This window comes from Didymella exigua (genome assembly GCF_010094145.1).
Source record: "Didymella exigua CBS 183.55 unplaced genomic scaffold M421scaffold_10, whole genome shotgun sequence".
Lineage (NCBI taxonomy): Eukaryota > Fungi > Ascomycota > Dothideomycetes > Pleosporales > Didymellaceae > Didymella > Didymella exigua.
In genome coordinates, this window is record NW_022984784.1 from 73,119 (window position 1) to 92,367 (window position 19,249).

The following is a 19,249-nucleotide window of genomic DNA, read 5'->3' on the forward strand; positions in this document are numbered from 1 at the left end:
ACTATTTCAATCTCGTCTGGCTGTGTTTGCAAGTGCAGTAGCCCGCACATCGACGCTTGCATCTCAATTCCACGAGCCACGCAGCGAATCACAGGCCCAAACGGCTGCTCTGCTTTCTACAGGCCTGCAGGCGCCGCAGACAGGTCACACGCTTTGGTTTCATTGCCCCTGGCCAATTGCATCTCTGAAGGGACGGAGTGTTCACCCGCGCACAGGCCAGCCCCGGCGCTTACAGCGAGGCCTGATTTGCAGCGCCGCAGGATATAGGCGGCTGTTTGGCAACCCCGAAAATACAGTTCCTCGTTAGGCCCCGCTCTGACACTGGCACTGGCATCTTGTTACGCGCCCGCCTATTCTTAGGTTAATCATACTGTACGGCCCATCCAGCGGCCACCAACACAGCGCACGCGTCAGGCTAGTCCACGCAATAAACATACCTCTGCCCAGCAACAAAAGTACCTGCCTTTCCGTTCTGCTCTCTTTCTTCACCTGTCCAGCGAAGTCGTGGAAGGCATAGCGCAGCCCACTCTCGCCCGCAGGCTTATCGACCAGAAGCCCCAGTCTTTCGTTCACGACACGGCAAGCCTCACCAACATGGCCACCACCACAGATGCGAAGCCGGCACCGGCATCTCTACCGTCAACCTTGAAGACACCCTTGTCTGCGACCTATCCGTCTGAACTCAAGTCACCCATGGTCATGTCGGCAACAACACCAACCTTCGCCTGGATCAAGCGGGAAGATAGCCTGAAGACTCCCATTACCCCGCCAGCAGCGTATCTGGATTTCCTGAAGACCTTGTCGCCTGCGTTCATGAGCCCTATGTCTACTGGCACCAGCACCAAGTTCGTCTTCGAAGGTCGTCCAACCTCAGTCACATCATCAGCTTCCAGTGGCTCCTTCACAGCAACATCTGGTGCATCCGAGAAAGCATCCCCTGCAACTTCAAGATCAAGCAGCTGCAGCCGATGCGACACAAAGGATGAGGTTTCCAAAGACGAGGTCCCGATGTCTGCCCCTCCTACCAAGATCAGGGCTCAGACCATCACCATTCCACCTCCCTCGCCTTTCACACGGCCACAGTCAGCGCGCACACCAAGACTCTACATTCCTCAGTCCCCATTCTCGCCGGCAGCAGTACGATCGCCAAACAGCTCGGATTCCGCCACCAACTCGGCTACTTTTCCCGCATCGCCGAAAGTCTGGGAAGCCGAGGCCAAGACCGGGCGATCAAGACGTGTCAGCGTGCGAGAAGTCGTCACCCGCACAGTGACATACAGCAGCACACCAGTCGACAAGAAAGCGCCCACCTTCCCCCAAATCGACCCCGCACCGCGCGGCAAGAGGAGAAAGATCGAATAGGCCATGTATGGTTACACGACATGCCCGTACCGCTGCCCAGCCTCGAGCATCAGCGGGTGTGCAACCACTAAGTACGACACCACGGCCGAGCTTCTTTTGGCGCCACCAGCCTCAGCGCCTAAATACATCACTGCTCTCCGCCATACATTTGCCAGCGCTCATGCTTCACGATCACATCTTACTTCTACGATGAATACCGGCCTACCCTAAACTAATACCCGGGTCCCGGCGACTCACCCGCACCACTCATTTCTTTCGACTACCCTTCGACGTTCGATTCTCGGAGCTGGTGCACCCGCTCTCTCTTTTCCTTTGTCTACCATTACCACGAGAGCAGCTAGTTCTCTCATGACCTGTACGGTTCGAAAGACCGAAACTTATGGCGCGGAAAATTCTGGTGTTGCAGGTGATATTTTATCGCGGATACCTCTTGGTGCACTGGCGCTAATCGGTGTGTTCTATGGCGTAACGCTGGGGTTTTGAATCCTTGTTCTGTTGATTACGAAGGCAGGCTCACCTACTGTGAGTCATCTGCGTATCTGAATGGTGGAACATGGCGAAGCTGGCGGCAAGGAAGCCACCAACACGGTGGGCTTTTCTCATCTCCTCGTCAGGAGGAACATCACTCAACATACCCATATCAAACGATGTAACATTCAACTATTTTCATCTGCTTGTGACTGCCTCCAGTGCCTCTTTGGCTCGAGTCGACACTCAACAGCGCCACGAACCCTTGTGACCTGCGCCAGCACACGCAGCTCCGCATCCTCACATGACCATCACTCAACTCCTCCGCTCTTCACGCTCCAACCACCGCCCCAAAGCCCATCTAACCTCTAGCTCTCCCGCATCCCGAAACCTTCCTTCCTCGACCATGACCGCCCTGACTCGCACCGCGAACCGCGAGTAAGTGGCTCCCAACACTCCTGGGGACCCACGCCGCACCAGGGCCGCTCGCGGTTCGCCTCCCCGTCCATATGGCAACGCGCCCATGCTTACCCCACCCTTTCAGTGCCCTGCATATGGGCTGTGATTGGCCGAGCGGGAGGTTGAGGACCTGTCATCCGCACTTGCTCACCGGTGCATTGGGCCAGGAGTGCGGGAGGCGACAACACGGCAGCTCACGAGCTAGGCTCAGAAGAGTGGTGCGTGCAGGATCGCAGAGCGCATTCTGGCGAATCACACGTTGACCGTGGCTCTTGGAGATCGGACGGGCTGCATGGAGGAAATCTGTGCGTAGAGTTTGCGAGGCGGTCAATATACGAGTGTGCTGGCAGATTGAAAAGAGAGAGGACGGTAGCGTAGGCGATGGGACGGCGAGAATGAAAGTTCAAAGCAGCTTGATGGCAGAGACGAGAGTGTAACACAAATAATAATAGCGTATATACAGGAAGATTCATTTAACCAATACTCCAGGCACACTTGCATTACACCATCTACCCCCTCAGCCACCACCTAGTACGGGATTCCGTTCGTGATCAATTGGAACCGATCATACGTGCCGGTACTATAACTACTCGCACTCTTGCTGATCAAACCACGCATATAATCAGCGGCCTCCCTCTCCGAGCGATCCAGCACAAATCGATCACGGAAATTCTTGATAGTCTCGGGCTTGAAGCATGGCAGCCCACTATCCAGCATCAACTCGACGATATGGCACAGATGATCGCAGTGCTGGCGCGCTGCAAGGAAAGCCTTGATCGTGAGCTCTTCGAACCAGCGGTACGGCTGTGACGTCGTGCTGCCGCCCATGACCGCGATCATCTCCGCGGTCAACTTGAAGGGCGCGCGCTCGAATTTGATCCCGCCAGGCGCAATGTCGAAGCAGAATCCGAAATCGATGTGGATGATATGTCCCGCGTCGTCGATCATAATGTTCCCGTTATGCCGGTCTTTGAACTGCAGGAGGAAACTGATGACACTGTACGCCGCCATTGATTTGACAAAGTTGCTCCGCGCGGTCTGGAAGCGGATGCTGTCTTCGTTGCCGTAGCGGCTGACGAAGTAATCATCGAGGCGGTTGACAGCCTCGCGGCCCAGCATGTCGCGCGAGATGGAGTTGGGGAGCACGTCGATGACGCCGCATCCGGGCGCTGTGGCGGTCACGCGGTACGGGAAGACCCAGACGTCGAGGCCAACGGTGTTAAAGATGCCGCGGAAGGCGGCGATCATTTGCAGTGCGAGGACATCCTGACGGCAGTCGTCGCCCACTTTGAAGATGGCGCTGAGCCAGGTTTCGTAGGTGTTGCTCTTTGCCGGGAGCCCGGAGCGTGGCTCGTCTTCAATGTCTTCGATGAGGCCGGTAGCCGGCTTGTTCTTGCGGATGCGGAAGGTGGCCATGAAGGGCGTTTTAGCGTGAGATTGCAGTGGTTTGCCGGAGTTGCGGTCGATGCCGATAACTTGACCATCGGGGTTACTGGGCAGGTATACACCAACCTCTACTTCGATCTTGCGCAGCTCCTCTGCAATCTTCTGCTTCTTGACCTCCTTCGGCTCGTGTAGGACGGAGCGCAGGGTGCCAGATATGCCAGTGACTTCATTGAAGAAGGCGAACTCGCGCTCGTAGAACTCGTGGTCTTCTTTCGAGAAGCTGGACTCGAGACTTGCCATTACCTTGTCGAGGGTAGGCTTGACAGGGTCGGGCTGGATGAAGTCAGTATACGTTCTAGTAATAGGAAACGCTATCACTTACCACCTCAGATGCTTCATCCTTGTAAGCATTCGCCTTAATGTTCCAGATGATCTGGTGGGCGAACAGCTGCGAAAATTTGGCCGTCTCAATTATATACCGCTCAACATAGCCGAGCACATCATATCGAAGCGTCTGCACGATCTGGTAGACGTAAAAGAACATGACATCCACGGAGTGGCTTTCGAGCGCTCGCATCGCGTATTGGATGATGAACGGGTGGTTACCGTAAGCTGGCATGAACAACGTCACAGCAGTAATGGGATTCAGTGGCGCCCAGTAGAGCAGATACTTGAGCTGGAAGGAGACGTCTCCAGGCAGCTGGTTGCCCAGCATAACTTCCAAGGCGTCCGGCTCGTCCAATACCCTATGAGGGAAGTTGAGCACCTGGAACCGAACTTCAGTCTGCAAGCGCGGCGACTGGAAGCGCTTGAGTAGCTGAATAGCGATTGCTGGGTTCTCCGCCCATGCAGTCTTGACGTGAGCTGAGATTGCAGCATCTGGCAGGCTGTTCCTGCCGCCGCCACCGAAGTGGTGCTTCTTTCCGTTGTCGAGAGGGAACAACCAGACGGTCAAGCGCGTCTGTTCATTGGAGAGAAGTACGGAGAGCAGATCCTGTTTAGCTTTGACTTGTCTCGAAGCTGAATCCGCAACAGTGGCCAGCTTTCCAAGCGCATCGAGGTGGACTTGGACATCTGACAGGACTTGAGTCTCCGCCTTGAGCTGTAGACGGTTGCCGCCGTAGGACCACTGAGGTGCGTGAGCGAACCATGCCAGGCCTGCGGTCAGCAAGCGATCCATAAGACGCCATTTAGCGGTCGAGGAGATGGTCGTGCTGTGGCGGACAATACGCAGCGCGAGCAGTATGACGTGGAAGTAAGCTTCCCTCGCCAAAGGCTGAGAACACCCCGCACTCATTGCATCGAGCGTGATATAGATCAAACGAACGTAGACACGCTCGAAGTCCGATTTACTGAGCCGAGAAGCGCTGAAGTGACTCGAGAGGAACTGCACGAGCCGGAAGTGCGGTGCGATGAGATTGTAGATGAGTTGCTGGTGTTTGGCCAGAGCTTCCTTGTCAGTAGCAGCAAATTCTTGCTTGCCATAGAATGGGTCAGGGTGCCTTGAGAAAGTCAGTGACAAGTTTTGCCGATTCAAGATGGATACATACCTGAGCGCAGGACTAAAGAGACCCCTCCGCTTGCGCACCGTGCCCTCAAAGTTTTCTGCTATTGCTACCAAGACACGAGACTCCATGCGAGGGTTCTCCTTAATGACGCTGGTCCACAATGATATGCCCAGCTTGATCGATTGCTTTGAAAATACTGCGAAGGGGATACCAACCAGATGGTGCACAATCGGTGACTGATCCCTCTTGACTCTGCAGAGCAGCGCAGCCGCCCGGCGAAGGATATCCCGGAGCTCAGCAATTGCGACATGCTTGTGGTGCAGTGTGCGCTGTTCGAGGTCAACAAGAAGCTTGGTAGCATCCTGAATACTGCGAGACATGTATGTTGGCACATAGCCGATGGGATTCCCTCCGTTAAGCCAATCTTCCTGCTGATCGTTGCCGCTCTCAAGGAACTTGTATTCTTGTCTCGTGGTGTACTGCGTGATGAAGTCGGAGGCGGTATTGATGTTGATGCCCTGACGCTCAATAGCACCTAGACGCTGATCGTTGACGGGGATTACTGACCCCATCTCCAGGGCAAACGATCGGCCAAGAGAGACGTGACCGTAGGATGTCTCGTCATCGTACTCGGACAAGTATGTCTGAAGGAGACCTTTGATGTCCAGCGGAGCTATCTCGATGACTCCCTTGACCCAGGAAGTTGCCCGCTTGTGCAACGTCTCCAGTGTTGCTCGGCGGAACACATAGTCATCTGACAACTCTACAGAGATATCCGACTTCTTCGAGGTAAAGGTTGACTTCCAGGTGTACTCATCGGTCTCGCCCTCAAGACAGCTGTACCACATGATCGAGAGCAGCTCGAGGAGCGCAAACAGAGCACTCTTCTGACAGAGCGTCGAAGGCACCTCACGAATGATAATATCAGCGCATGCGGCTGCAGCTTGCTGGACTCGAGCGATGCGGTGGCAGCAAGCCGCAAAGATTTGCGCAAGCTGTTGTGCAAGGTAGGGTGTAGAGAAGGTATGATGCTGGCCTGAGAGGGTCTTTGCCAAGTACGTCCTGACGGCGACAAGAGTAATGGCAGACATGCAGTTACCGACTGCTCCAGTTCGCAGCTTGGGATCCAGGAAGTAAACGAGCGCTTTGGTGCAGTCGCCCGTGCTGGCTCGCAACTCCTCGACCAGATAGGCTGTGTTCAAGAACACAGCCTCAGGATACGTGAGCGACTTGGTGTCGGCTTCACAAGATGGCAGAAGCTTGGCCAACCGTCGCTTTTGCTCGGCAGTGTGTTCAGCAGACTTGCCACGGCGAAGCACCGTGTTCAGTTCAATGTCACTTTCTGACAGCATTGGGCGCTCTTCGGCGATGAGAGGCTTGCTGAAGCGAGCAAGCGTACGGAGCTCTTCGATGTACTGCTTTCCAAGATCAGAGTTAGTGTCGAAGCCGTGAACGACAATGTTAAACCAAGCGTCTCGTTGCAGGTTGACAATGACATCGTCAAGCTCGATTGAGTCGGCTCGTTGAGCATTGCGGGCAAGAAGTGTAGCCAAGGGCTTCAACATCTGAGCGATCTCGTGCGAAGCCAACTCGGTGTCCCTCAGGTGCTTGTGGGATGTCTCTTGCGCATCGCCCTTGCTGACGATTGTATCGAGGAGGTGTGTTAGATACACCTCGAATGCCTCGTCCTCAGACACCTTCTTCGAGATGTTCAGGCGGGCGTTCATAACCTTGGCTGTCGTCAGTGATTATCGGTCACGCGTTTGCACCATACTTACAGCATCAAGAGTGGCAACGTCATCTTTGACAAGCGCATCATGGCACAAGGTCGCATAGAGCTTAAGTAAAGATCTGAACTCCGCTGGCGGCGTGTGGATACCGAGCAGTGCAGCGTCGGTAATGATCTTGACATCGACAACTTTGCTGGCCCTTCCGACTTTCTGGATAAGCATCGACATAGCCAGCGCTGTAATCTTCTCATCTTTGCACTTGCTCGCCACAGACACTACAGTGTCAACAATGGTGGTGTGCACATGATGCGGCTCCTCGACATCACTTGGGGTGAGTGATATGGCGCTGCCGTTTGATTGATGCGCGTAGATACCGGGAGCGCGCAGTGTATTTCCAGTACCATTGAGTGAGGGCGATGCAGAATTGGCGCCAGCAGTAGTAGGCCCTGCGCTGATAACATTACCAAGGCTGTACAAGGTTGTGATGATTGCGTCTTGGGGAAGCAAGCTCAGAACTGCTGCGAGAGAGTCTGCTGCAACGGACGATGTTCTATTATCGAAGTTGGCTTGAACGATCAGTCTTGGAAGTGAGCGGCCAAGATTCGATGCCGTAGATGGAGACACCTTGGCCAAGATAGCCATGGACTTCAGAGCTGTCGAGGCCAGGTCGTGATCAGCACTCTGTGAGGGATCGTTCAGCACAGCATCGAGCCAGCCGAGCAGAACGTCATCATCGGCAATGTCATCGTCGTACACAGCACAGCACAAGTACGTTGTGATGATCTTGGCTTTGACCGAAGACGCTTGTCGCTGCTGCCACGCAGAGCCGACTCTTTGCAGGTAGTCAACGTCATTCTCCAAGCCATGCATCTCATCGACAGCGATCCTAGTCAGCCCCTCGGCAAGTGCGTCCTCGGATGTATCTCCAGCGGCGCGGTTGTTGTTGTTGTACGATGCCTGCAGGTGATCGAGGATAGACTCGCGAGGGCGACGAGCCGGCGTTTCCACAAGCAATGATGCGGAAGTGACAACGACCTTCAGGAAGGAATCGTGCAGGATCATGGCACCCAGTGGACGCCCAATGGCTGCATAGTGCTTGGTGTAGCGCTTCCATTCTCTCAAGCCGTGCTGATGGGAGCGCGCGTTACGCGCAATTGACAAAGCAGTCTCGAAGGCAAGAAAGTATTGTTCCGAGATCGCTGCCTTGATGTCTTGAACGAATTGAAGCCGTTCGTAGGCGTTCCAGAATCTCGCATGCTCGGCGGCAGCATCCAGGAAGCCCAACAGCGACAGGCTGTGGGTGATGACCTGCGACAGCTCTCCGTCTGCGTCGAAATCAGATCTTTCGTCGCCGTCGTCTAGTTGTACCACCGATAGCTCCGCAGCCATGGCTGTCCACCCTTGTACATAGCTTGCGAGTGTGTTCGTGACCTTCGTTCGCAGCTGGTCATGGCGAACACCGAGTTGCAGGATCGCCGAGGTCAGGTTGTAGGAGAGAACTTCGTACGGAGAGGGCTGGATGCCTTGGAGGCTCGGCGACGGTAGCAGTACTTGTGTGTATATGCTTGGGAGATAGGCAGCCAGTCGGTCGAGGAGCGGTGCAGCGACCTCTATGGACTCGACATAGGGCGCGGCTTTGCAAAGAGCCAGAACGGCTTCCAGTTCCGTGACCTTGATACCGCTGGCATCGGCTGACGCTTTCAACGGGCTCGAGCACCGCCTGTACAGTCTTTCGAAGTCGTTATTCGGTGAAGTCGCGGACGACGATTGCGCGGAAAGGCGGGCAAGCTTCTCGAGCGCATTGCCTCGAATTGAGCGTCTGGAGTAGGCAATCAGTCGCAAAGCTCTCCTGTAGGCCCAGAAATACATACGCCATGTTGTCGACTTTCTCGACACGTTGCGCGTCACAATGCGCGTAGTAATAAGCAATGCGTGTTTCTCGACAGATGACGAAAGCGTGGTGAGCCTTCAGGGATCAGGGGTCCTGCAGCGGTGTGGCTCCCGCTGATATGGCGCAGACTGCTACACCTCTGTAACCTCGCACCTACTGTCTGCAGGTGCTACCCATACATTATGCAATTCACTTGGGTTCGAGCATGACGAAGACGTTAATTGGGAAGAAACATTGGCTTGTGCACATTGAAGCGCTCAGACTGACGCGGTCGACGGGAGCTTTAAAGAGGTTGAAGCACTCCAATCGTCAGAGAAGATCCTCAGAGAAGGACAACGCTGGTGGGCGCTGGCCAGTCTGCTGCAGTAAGAGTTGTGCTAAGCGCGACACCATCTCTCTGGCCGTCATCTCGATACGCCTCAACAATCCCAACTCTCTTATACGTGTGCGTCTTTCCTGCATCTGGGACAATAGCTAGACCGCTGCACGGTGTGACCATGAGGACATCACAAGCATCGTAATAGTCAAGATCGAAACGGACAGTAGCTCGCCGTGTGTCTCGGCCACGTCGCCAGATCTTGCATACTCTTCCGTTGATTCCTACGCTTTGTTCGACGTGCGTGATGCAGGTCAACGGGCCATTGACTCGCGCAAAAGCAGACGTCAGCTCTCCCAGGGTATTGTTACCTTTGGGCACTACAGTGCACTCCTCCAACGTGGCACAGGTAGACGCGTAGGCGTCGTAGATTGCGTATACAGCGACGCCTTCAAGTGCTGCGAAAGACCATGTCGGTGCTCTCCACTCAACGACCTTCTCGGTCTTCTTCGGCACTTGGATGTATGGGTCGATCGTCGAATCTTGAAAGCGCCACAGGAGTCCCTGGACAAACCAGCTATGCCAGAGGCCAGCATAGCAAACATCCCCAGTTACTCGCTGGAGAGCTGCGGCGATGCCAGAAAGAGCAGGAAGTTTGTCTGAGTGGTAAGTGATGTTACGTGATGTGTATTCTTGGACCACATTGAACCATGGCTTGCGATCGAACCAGGGCTGTTGAACGTCTGTGGCAGTGCGCGAGAGTGACTGGACTAGACCTTTGCCGATCGTTCTTATAGAGTACTCGTCATAGAGGTTGGTACTCTTCTCAGTGTCAAGACATTCCCAAAACAGGCCTTCTTCGCATTCCCAGTACATCTGGCGTTGTGTGAAGTGAATTGTACGACGTGCCAGAACTCGTTCTTGGAAGCACCAGCCACGACTCATCATGGGTTCGTCCTGAACACTGATTAGCTCTTCCCTTGGCCGTAGAAGTCTCGCACTTGCTCTTTCATATCTAAGGGGAAACCCATCGATTGTACTCGCAGGTGCGCCCGGGGACATTGTATCATCACTGTATTCGAAATACAACGTGAATGCGCCCTCATCGTCGTTGAACTTAATGAGAATATGGTTTGAGCCTGTTCGAGGTTGGAGAAACCCCTCGGTGCACTGGCTGGCACGCATTGCAGCAAGCGTCAGTGAGGCATTCGAGTACACCTCAGACATGCGACCAGCTTCATTTTGCCAATCTGTTTCGTCATCTTGCACAATACACAAGCAGTCGGCCCACATATATCGAAGGCCAAGGTATCGCACCAGGAAGGCTGCATCCTGTAACGTTCCTGGTAGATCGGCGAAGCTGAGGCCCTGCTCTTCCTTGTGCTTTTGTATATTGTCCTTTCTAGTCGTGCAGGGGACACTTTTGCCCCAACAGTAGCTGAGGGCCACATACTCACCTACACTCCCAGATGTAGTTTCGATTAGTCGACACGAGCGATCTTCGAACAGCTTCCGCCAGTCTGTGCCGTTTTCGATGATTTCCTGGCGCTCAGGTAGGCCACGTAGATCGAGAAGCCGAGTTGGCAGAGGCCTCGTGCACTCCAGGGGGCCAGAGCAGTCGGAGTGCTTACTTGCACACATTTGAATCCAACGATCTAGCTTCCCAAGGACAGCTGGATGAAGGGAGTCAGGTATCACTTCCAACACATCGAGATATTGTGCAACAGGGCTGTCTGAGAATGCCTGTTCAGTCACCAGCGTTTGCTTTGCCTGCTCATCATTGCGTACCTGGAGTCGTGGTGAACAGAATGCGACCACTGACCAATACAGCAGGTTGTTCGTCGCCCAGGAAGATGTGAAACTGGTTATTTCCACTCGTTGGAAAGCGTAACCAAACAGCCCTTCGATCATCGTATTGCTCATTGGCCCTCATGCGAAGGCTGGCCTGCAGACACTCGGAAGTAAAGTGACAGAACGGACATTCTTTGGCGTTGGCTCTCAGATGCTGAAGCGAGACGTGCCATCTGAAGAACGGCTCCTCGGTGCCACGCGATGCGGAAGGGTCCTTCCACCAAATCAAGTCTCTCAAGAGCGATCTGTCGCCGCCAAAGAAGCGCAAGAACTCTCGGATTGGAATCAACTGACACGCATCGCACAGAGCCATGTCTCGTCGATACTGGTGCTTCAAGGTGTTGTCGATGAACCGCACCCGAGTCAGAGATGGAGGCCAAAGACTCACCACCGTGTCAACACCAGAGATGGTGAGGTTTGGACATGTGAAGGCTGCGACCGAAGAGGAAGGTGCGAAGATCCGCGCCGCCCCCACGCCTTGTTCCAGGCCTTCCCCGCCCCCGGACTCCGACAACGCAATCAGGGTCCAATCCACTGAAATCGATTGATTGGTCTCCGCAACAGACCCATCACCTGTCCATCTCGCCTAAACCCATCTGAAGCGTGCCGCGACCTCGTAGTTCCGCGGCACCATGCTCGTCCCGAGCTCGGCGCAAGCTCCAGCGACCGTATCGATGGCGACGAGTGGCCGGAGTAAATGCCGGCGTCATGGGACGCGACGAGGCGCTGTACATATACCAACGGCAAGGCCGGGTGTCGTGCTTCACTGACTGCACTTTGTTTACTTACCGTCAACATCGATTGTCACTCCATCACATAGCCGTCCAGACGTCGAGTGGTGCGACAGCGACAACCCGTCCATCACAACACACGGATTTCCCCCAAACACGCAACCTGCCAAAGCAAACACCGTCGCTCCCGGAAGATTCAAGTCCCCAACGCAAAAGCTCCAAAGCTCCTACGCGACAATGCCAGCCCCCCTCCTCGCCCTTCCACGCGAACTCCGCGACCAAATCTACGCGCTCCTCTGGTCCAGCACGCCCACAATCACGCTACAAAACCACCCCTCCATGGGCCAGATACACGCCACCTACGCCTCACTCTCGGGGCTCGCAACGCACCTACCCCCCTGGCTGCTCACGAGCAAGCAAATCCTGCTTGAAGCCACAGACCAGATGATCCGCCACGGGACCTGGACGCTGCGGCTGCGCAGCGAGTGGGACACGGAGCACGCGGGTCGCGTCCTGAGCCCGCTGCTGGCGCGCCGCGTGACGATTGTGCTGACGCAGCCTCTCGAGGGCCCGCGGCCGCGGTGGCCGCATGTCGTGCGGGAGACAGTGCTGCGGCCGAGTCGGGAGAACGGGGCGTGTTTCGAGGGCGTTGTGGAGCAGCTGCGGACGGAGAGGGTGAGAGATGTGCGGATAGTGCTGGAGTTGGTTAGGGAGGAGGCGGGTGCGCGGCTCGACTTGTCGATGTTGGAGGCTGCGTGTGCCTTGAGGCCGGGGCTGGAGAGGTTGGAGGTTGTGGTTCTGAGGGAGCAGGTTTATCGCATGTACACTGAGGGATTTGTCGAGGCTATTGGTGCAGAAGTCAAGAGGGTCGGGAACAAGATCATGGGCAGTGATGAGGACCCTACCGTTAGCGGGATCTTCCAGGACAAAGGGTTTGTGTACACGTTCGACCAGGCTGGCGAGATGGGGCTGTGTCGGGTTGATTCTGCGGTCGGCGAAGCAGACCATTGAGCCAGTGTGCAACGTAATAGTAGTTGAAATGTCTCAAGTGGTAGATGCGGAGACCGGATTGTGAACATCGTAGAATGCGTTGTGTTGTTGCCGATATCATACACCCCACAAAGCCATGCTACATCCCTTCTCGCCCAGCCCACCAATCGTTCATACATAGCAAGAAATTGCGCCAGCAATGCTTATGATCGCCCAGACTTTCCAACCAACCCTGTGTGCGCCAAACCCGCCCTAGCCTATGTGGAGAATTTGAAAGTCGAAATTTGAACCTCCTGGAAACTCGTCGAACCTCGATCAAGAGAAGCTCGAGGGAGAGAAGAACAGTAAACAGGAAGGAAAAGGGTTGGCGGCCCTGCAAGAAAACTTCAAATTGCAGGGACATACCATAGATCAAGCGTCTTCGGGGAGGATACGCGCAAAGTGCTTCTCCCAGATCCAGCCAACCGTCTTTGTCGCGTCGTCTTGGTTGCGTGCCAGCCACAACTCGCCCTTCATGCCGATGACGTCAAAAATCTCGCCGGGAACGTAAACGAGGTAGGGAATGCCGCCTTCGCGGCGGTCGTGCGCAATGTTGAACTCGAAGAGACTTGCTGCCAGGAAAAGAACCTCTGGCTCGTCGGTGTCGCCAGGAGTGATGGGGAGGTCTTCAGCACTGCTGCGCATCGGTGTGTCAGACATCGGCAGGGCCGAGTTGAAGACACCGGACTGACGTGTCGAGCCTGGGAGTGAGGGTGGTTGTGAGCTAGGCGCAGACATGGTGAGCATGCTCGACTGAGTCGGCGAGAGGAAAGAAGCGCCTAGTTGGGGCGGGAAGTCGAAGATGCCCGCCCCAAACGACGAGCGATCATCAAAGTCAATAACGCCATCCATGCCCAGATAGTTGTGGTTCCTAGATCGCGCCGAGTTGCGTCGTTCTTGGTGGCGGACCATTGTTGTGTCGCTGTTGTCAGACACGGGACTGAGTGCTTTTGCTGCCTCGCGTGAGGAGACAGCCCCGAAGTTGTTGCGTGACGAGGCGCTTGTGTTCTGGTAGAGCGAGGTATACGCCGGGCCTGCGGGTAAGGAACGCGGAGGTCCATCCATGGAACGCATGTTCGACCGCGAGCTGTATCCGCCACTATGACGGTTACGCGGGTCGAAGCCAGAGGCCTCGCTGCTCATCGACTCTGTGCGGCGAGAATGAGAGTTGCGCGCTGAGCCAGCGCCATCAGACGGTATCGGAGAAGTCATGCTTGAAATCTCCTGCAACAAGCGTTGGCTGTTGGTGATCCCGAAGCTCCTCGCCCGCTGCTCTTGCACGTTGTAGTCGGACTTGAAGCGTTCCACGTACGCCTTCAGGTCGTAGTCTATAGACGTAGTATGCTGTGGCTCCGTTTCCAAGAGTGGAAGAATCTTCTTCGAACACGTCTTGTACCAATCTTTCTGCAGGGCCATGAAGAGCGTCATTACACTTCGCATGACGGCCTTTGTCTTGTCGTACAGCATCGGTAGCTCCAGCTTTAGGGTATCGTTGATGGTAGTGAATCGTTCTGCGTACGCCACGGTCTCAGGGTCAGGCTTCTCGCCACGTTCGACGGCCTGTTTGTGTTTGACGTAGTTAATCAGCAGCTTCTTGCGCTGTTCTATGGTCTTCTGATACGATACCCACATCTCCCACAGATCTGAGATTGGTTTGAGCACACGACTGCGAACAGCAGCTTTCTACGATGAGGTCAGTATGAGCCACGCGCGAAAGAGACCGAAAAACTCACGTGATCTTCCAGGGCTTTGTTCTGGAGCTCGAAATGAGCCATGGCCCATTTGCGCCATGTGCTTTCGATTTCAGGATTGACAGACGGAGCAACCTCGCATACGGTGATGAATCCCAGAAAGACGATGTTGAGTTGGAGGTAATGCTCGGTGATCGAGTCCAAGTAGTTTTCGAAATCGCGCATGACGATCTGAAGCTGGAAGAAGTGGCCACCGAACTTCTGTTCGCGAGACTTGTAGTCCATGTCCTTGAATGTCTTCTCGGCTTCGTCGTAGGTCTTTGTCTTGTCTGCCTTGGGAATGAAGGCCTTGACGAAAGCATTGCCAAGCCCCTTGCCTTTGCTCTTCTCTTTCTTGCCTTCCGAGGTCGCGGCACGGAAGGTGTCTGCGCGCTTCTTGGCATCGTTGATGCGTCCACTGATGGCGAGAAGCTCGAGTCGCGCTTTCGTGATGTTGACCAGATCTGGGTGGTCGGCATCGGTACATTGCTCAAGCGACTCGAGTAACAATGGATACTTTAGTAGACGTTGTGCCGGCTTGACGAGGAGAGAGTCCAGGTCCCAGGCTTGGGTCATGTTCTCGACTTGTTCGAAACACGCAACAACCCATCCAGTAAGTTCCGGGTTGCTCTGGTTCTTCTTAATGTACGCATGCTGGTTTTGCGAGTTGAGGTAGTAAGTCGTATACAGCCGCTCCATCTTTTCCAGGTTCTCGAGGAACACGTTGCCAATCGACGTTTGGTGATCATTCTCCAGAGTGCAGTTCTCAAACTGATTGAACTCGTCCGAGCGAAGGTTTGCAGGCAATTCTGCAGAGCCGAAAGACTTGGAGTCAGTTGAGTCGCGACTCCAAGGCCCTGTCGGAGGCGGCATATCGTGGTTGACGATAGGCTTCGCCGCCTTTTTAAAAGCTCTAAACAATGAGAGAGAGAACTTCTCAAGGTCTTTACAGTTGCTGAAGAGAGCTCGCTTTTCCTTCTCCGTCATGATGCTGCCAGCCGTTGCCTCGAAGATGTTATGAGCGATCATCATGTCGATGCAGAATTGATGCTCTGTTGTCAGCATCTCCTCGAGGATGCGGTAGCGCTTCGTCAAAGCCTGACGCGCGGGGTCTGGCGGCGTCTCTTCAGGTGCTGCTGGCGTTTCCTCTTCCGCCATGTCAATCTCCGGCAACGGCTTGTCGCTGATTTCCATGGACCTTGGTGTGCTGTGTATGTCGCTGTAGTTCCTGTCATGCATGTTGCCAACGGGCGTGAGCGCACGCGCGGGGTGCTGCTCAAAGCGCTCGTCCGTCTGCGACGCGGGGGATGGCTTCGCATGTCCGGAAAAGGAATACGATGCAATCGAGGGTGAGATTGGCGGCAGCTCGTCCAGGCTCTTTGCGGGAGGTGGAGGCGGCGGTGAGTACACGGGCCGCGGGGGTTCTTGTGCGGTGGGTGACGGGACCGTAGGTGAAGGAGGCATGTAGTTATTCATGGACAAGCCGAGACCGCTACTGGTCCAAGCAAGCTGCGGCAAGTCTAGACCGTTTGTCGAGGGAGCCGCGTCATCGTGCGCTACGTTTGACAGCAGTGCATCCTGGGACGGGTTGCCAAAGGAACTTCCTGGCGGCGATGCATCCTCCTGTATGAGTGTGGTTGCCGAGCCCTGCGAACCGCGCGAATAGCATTGTGATTCTTGCGGGAAAACAAAAGCCGGGATCCGGTTAGCACACTCTGGCGAGGGTTTCCGTGCTTGATACACGTTTGGTGTGAGGAGAGGTAGAGCTTCTCTCTCATGCGGGGGCTCTTGCGCACTGTCTCGCGGCATCCCGTTGGCATCGCTCAGTATCCGCGCCAAGTAGGTCTCTGTGGCCTCTTTTGACGCCCAGTCCTGATGCTGGGCTATGACGGGCGAGACCTGCTGGACTCTTTGCCTGGAAAGCAAGGCTAGCTCTGGTGAGATGACTGGCGACTGGTGGTACAGGTTCAGCACAGAGTTGATGACGCTGTACGTATCGCTCTTGGTGTGCATCGGCTTCTGAGACCGGTACGGCGCAACGCTGATAGAGTCGTCTGGATGTAGCGAGTCACGATCGTGGAAAGAATCCGTAGGCGAGTCCTCGCCCTTGAAGTGAAGGGCGGGCAGCAAGGTCTCGTGCCCATACACCTGTACCGATCGCCTAGGAGGCACAGCGCGCTGTGTTTCCTCCTGCTGGGACATAGGCAAACCATTGATATCTCCGGACAGGTGCTCATCGTTGAACATGATCGGTATCGACTCTCTCACGCCCAGTATGGATTCCTCGATGGGAGGCAATTCGGGAACCTGCTCGCTGCTCTGTGCGCGGAAAACGGCTGGCCTGAGAAGCTGTGGTTCAGGCTCCTGCTGAGGCTCCTGCTGAGGCTCTGGCGCGGCTTCCTGCAGTGTCTGGTGTGCTTCCGTGTCCTGAGGGCTGCGCTGAGCGACTGGTGGGGTCAGGACAAAGCTTCCGGGTAGGCCTAGAGTTGGAGACTCTTCAAAGTCGGTGACTGCAGACCACGGTTGCGTCGGTGGCGGTAGGCCCAAGCTGAATGTTTGCAAGCTGAGCGAATGTTGGCGCCGTGACGATGGACTTTGATTCTCTTCTAAAGACTGTTCTGCTGGAAGCGGTTGTATGTCTTGGGAGAAGTTGAGGACGCTGGGCGAGAAAGAGAAGTCCAGGGTCTGCGATTCACTTTCACCGTCAAACAGCCCTGGTTGGCTCGCCAAAGGGTCCGGTTTCGAGTGGAGCTGGTCGCCAAGTGAAAAGTACTCGTGCTCGCCATGCGAGTCGCCCGCTCTGGGGTGCGCATGGGGAGATTGCAGGGGCTGTCTTTCTCTTGAGTTACGCAATCGCGGGGAGGCTGGTGGAGGTGGGGCAGTCACGACTGCCGGTACGCTGGGACCGGTCCTTGCGGGCGATTTCCCTCGTTCTCGATATCCGCGGTAGGCTAACGCTGGTAGCGTTGCATGGTCGACACCATTGCTTTTCACGGGCGTGCTTCCTCCAACTGGTTTCCTGGTCATACCACGGTTGGGCGAAGAGCGGTTGCTGCGTGTGGGCGTGTACCTCACTGACCGGACTGAGGAACTGGCGTCTGATGCGTTGCTCGACCGCCGCGAGCGCTGCGACATGATGGGTATTCGAGAAGGTGGTGAGTGTCGTGGTGGAGAGTGCAGGGATCGTGAGGATGGTCGTGTCTGTCTGTGTCTGGTGGAGGTTGTCGTGGCATTGCTCTGTGAGCGCTGGTGTTGGGCTGGGATGAACGTGGTCGCAGGCAATTGCACGTCGTCTCCTGCCAGGTCTTGGGCATCGTTTATGGGCGGCAGAGGCACCTGGGCTGCCTGCAAAGCCTCCTCGCGTGCCGTGCTTGCGAATGTGGGTATCATGAATCCGGGAAGGGACGCATCCTGTCCACCGACAATCTCGCCGAAGAGCTGCCGCCCGCTCGAGGATGCTCGCTCGAGGCCAGGTCTTCGATTCGGGGACGTAATGGACTGTCGCGACGAGGACGTGACCGAGTGCCGTGACGGGGACGTGACTGCGTGTCGTGCAGGCGAGAGCGTGTGATCGATGCTGCTGCGGCTGACAAGGCTCGCGTTTGTGGCGCGGCGTGCGGTCCGTGGCGGCGATGTGGGCGCAGCCTGCGGCCGTTCGCGCGGCTTGAGGTTCTTGAACTGATACGAGCCGTACGCGGCTTCCTTGGGCGGTCGAGCAGCCAAGACAGGCGGGCATGCCGGGCCCGCCTGGCGTCGGACGGGGTCGTGGGCGCCAGCTCGTGTGGGCTCCCGTGAGCGCGAGCGGATGACAGAGGGGATCACATCGCTGCCCGGCGAGCGCTCGAAGCGCTCAGTCAGCGCCCTGACCTTGTTCGAGGTCTGCGGCGGCGAGCGCGACGAGGCCACCGACGATGCAGGGCCAGACACGGACCGGGGCCCGCCTCTCGCCGGCGAGCGGACGTTGCTCGAGCTCGCCGTGTGCTGTCGCGGGCGCGTGACGCTCATGTCGGACGGCGGGACGGCAGGCGGGGACTTTGCAGCGTCGTGCTCGGGTGCGGGCGGGCAGGCAGACTTGTAGTAGTCGTCCGGGGAGGGGCTGTCGGGGGCGTCGTCTGGGGCGTCGTCGGCGTGGTGGCCGTTGGCGTGGTGGCCGTGGGCAATGGGGCCCGGTGGCAGTTCCTGCTCGTCGATGCCGGCCAGCGACATGGACTGCACCCAGCTGGCCACGGCCGGGTTGTATGCGTAGTTGGGCTCGGCCATGTTGTCCCTCCTCTACCGTTCCATGCTCCTGTCGCTGCGGTTGCGAGAAGCGAGGGCGCGAATCGACGCAGCTCCAGCGCCGTTGTGGTCCAATCCAAGGGCGCCCGTCTCTTGGGACAGCCCTGCGTATGTTTCAGGCAGAGCAATGGGCGACAGCGCTGCACGGGGCCAGAGACTCCAGGTGCGCGACTCAGCACGCGTGGGAGACGTCTGGGAGAAGCACCCCAGCCCGCATCCACCGGCGCACTTCCGCGCCGTCTTCTACCATGTACCTAGGCCAGAATAGTCGCCCTGTGCGTTGCTCCCAACGTCAACCAGGAAACACGCGCAGCTCTACTGCTGGAACAACAGCTCGCTGTAATTCCGTGTTCTCAGGCTCGCAGGGCAACAACGGCTGGGGCAGGCCTCGTGCAGTCTCGTGAAGACTCGTGTAGACTTGTGTTGAGTCTCCCAAATTCACTGCGTTCCCAAACGGACACATCCAATATCTCGAGAGATCGGCTGTCACTAGGTACTGGCGTACCTTCT

The 19,249-nt window shown here is 56.2% G+C and overlaps 5 protein-coding genes across 5 annotated transcripts; 2 read left to right on the forward strand and 3 right to left on the reverse strand.

Moving 5' to 3' along the window:
- Nucleotides 1–987: 987 nt before the first annotated feature.
- M421DRAFT_419325 (uncharacterized protein) lies at nt 988–1,787 on the forward strand. Its single transcript, XM_033592074.1, has one exon. It carries the CDS (start codon nt 1,009–1,011, stop codon nt 1,360–1,362), a length of 354 nt encoding a protein of 117 aa, XP_033449783.1. The 5' UTR covers nt 988–1,008; the 3' UTR covers nt 1,363–1,787.
- Nucleotides 1,788–2,717: 930 nt separating this feature from the next.
- M421DRAFT_419326 (phosphatidylinositol 3-kinase 3) lies at nt 2,718–8,984 on the reverse strand. Its single transcript, XM_033592075.1, has 5 exons — nt 8,785–8,984; nt 6,962–8,732; nt 5,226–6,913; nt 4,058–5,177; nt 2,718–4,008 (listed from the first exon to the last, which is right to left on the reverse strand). The coding sequence occupies exons 1-5, from the start codon at nt 8,787–8,789 to the stop codon at nt 2,818–2,820; spliced, it is 5,775 nt and encodes a 1,924-aa protein (XP_033449784.1). The 5' UTR covers nt 8,790–8,984; the 3' UTR covers nt 2,718–2,817.
- A 44-nt stretch (nt 8,985–9,028) lies between these two features.
- Nucleotides 9,029–11,357, reverse strand: M421DRAFT_419328 (HET-domain-containing protein). Its single transcript, XM_033592076.1, has 3 exons — nt 10,909–11,357; nt 10,126–10,853; nt 9,029–10,077 (listed from the first exon to the last, which is right to left on the reverse strand). Exons 1-3 carry the CDS (start codon nt 11,282–11,284, stop codon nt 9,127–9,129), a joined length of 2,055 nt encoding a protein of 684 aa, XP_033449785.1. The 5' UTR covers nt 11,285–11,357; the 3' UTR covers nt 9,029–9,126.
- Nucleotides 11,358–11,939: 582 nt separating this feature from the next.
- M421DRAFT_4008 (uncharacterized protein) lies at nt 11,940–12,713 on the forward strand (the record flags this gene model as incomplete). Its single annotated transcript, XM_033590208.1, has 1 exon — nt 11,940–12,713. The coding sequence occupies one exon, from the start codon at nt 11,940–11,942 to the stop codon at nt 12,711–12,713; it is 774 nt and encodes a 257-aa protein (XP_033449786.1).
- Nucleotides 12,714–12,772: 59 nt separating this feature from the next.
- M421DRAFT_389251 (uncharacterized protein) lies at nt 12,773–18,667 on the reverse strand (the record flags this gene model as incomplete). The annotated part of the gene is made up of 5 exons (XM_033589962.1): nt 12,773–14,414; nt 14,465–16,837; nt 16,910–17,074; nt 17,120–17,923; nt 18,005–18,667. The coding sequence occupies 5 exons, from the start codon at nt 18,665–18,667 to the stop codon at nt 13,104–13,106; spliced, it is 5,316 nt and encodes a 1,771-aa protein (XP_033449787.1). The 3' UTR covers nt 12,773–13,103.
- Nucleotides 18,668–19,249: the final 582 nt, after the last annotated feature.

Bases quoted from the DNA above. Each gene is read 5' to 3' on its own strand.
- M421DRAFT_419325 (XM_033592074.1), top strand. From the start codon at position 1,009: ATGTCTGCCCCTCCTACCAAGATCAGGGCTCAGACCATCACCATTCCA.
- M421DRAFT_419326 (XM_033592075.1), bottom strand. The intron at 6,914-6,961 runs GTAAGTATGGTG...ACGACAGCCAAG, and splicing joins ACGTTGCCACTCTTGATGCT to GTTATGAACGCCCGCCTGAA. The intron at 5,178-5,225 runs GTATGTATCCAT...GACTTTCTCAAG, and splicing joins CTCTTTAGTCCTGCGCTCAG to GCACCCTGACCCATTCTATG.
- M421DRAFT_419328 (XM_033592076.1), bottom strand. From the start codon at position 11,284: ATGGCTCTGTGCGATGCGTGTCAGTTGATTCCAATCCGAGAGTTCTTG. The intron at 10,854-10,908 runs GTACGCAATGAT...AGGCATTCTCAG, and splicing joins TCTGTTCACCACGACTCCAG to ACAGCCCTGTTGCACAATAT. The intron at 10,078-10,125 runs GCAAGTGCGAGA...ATCAGTGTTCAG, and splicing joins TTCCCCTTAGATATGAAAGA to GACGAACCCATGATGAGTCG.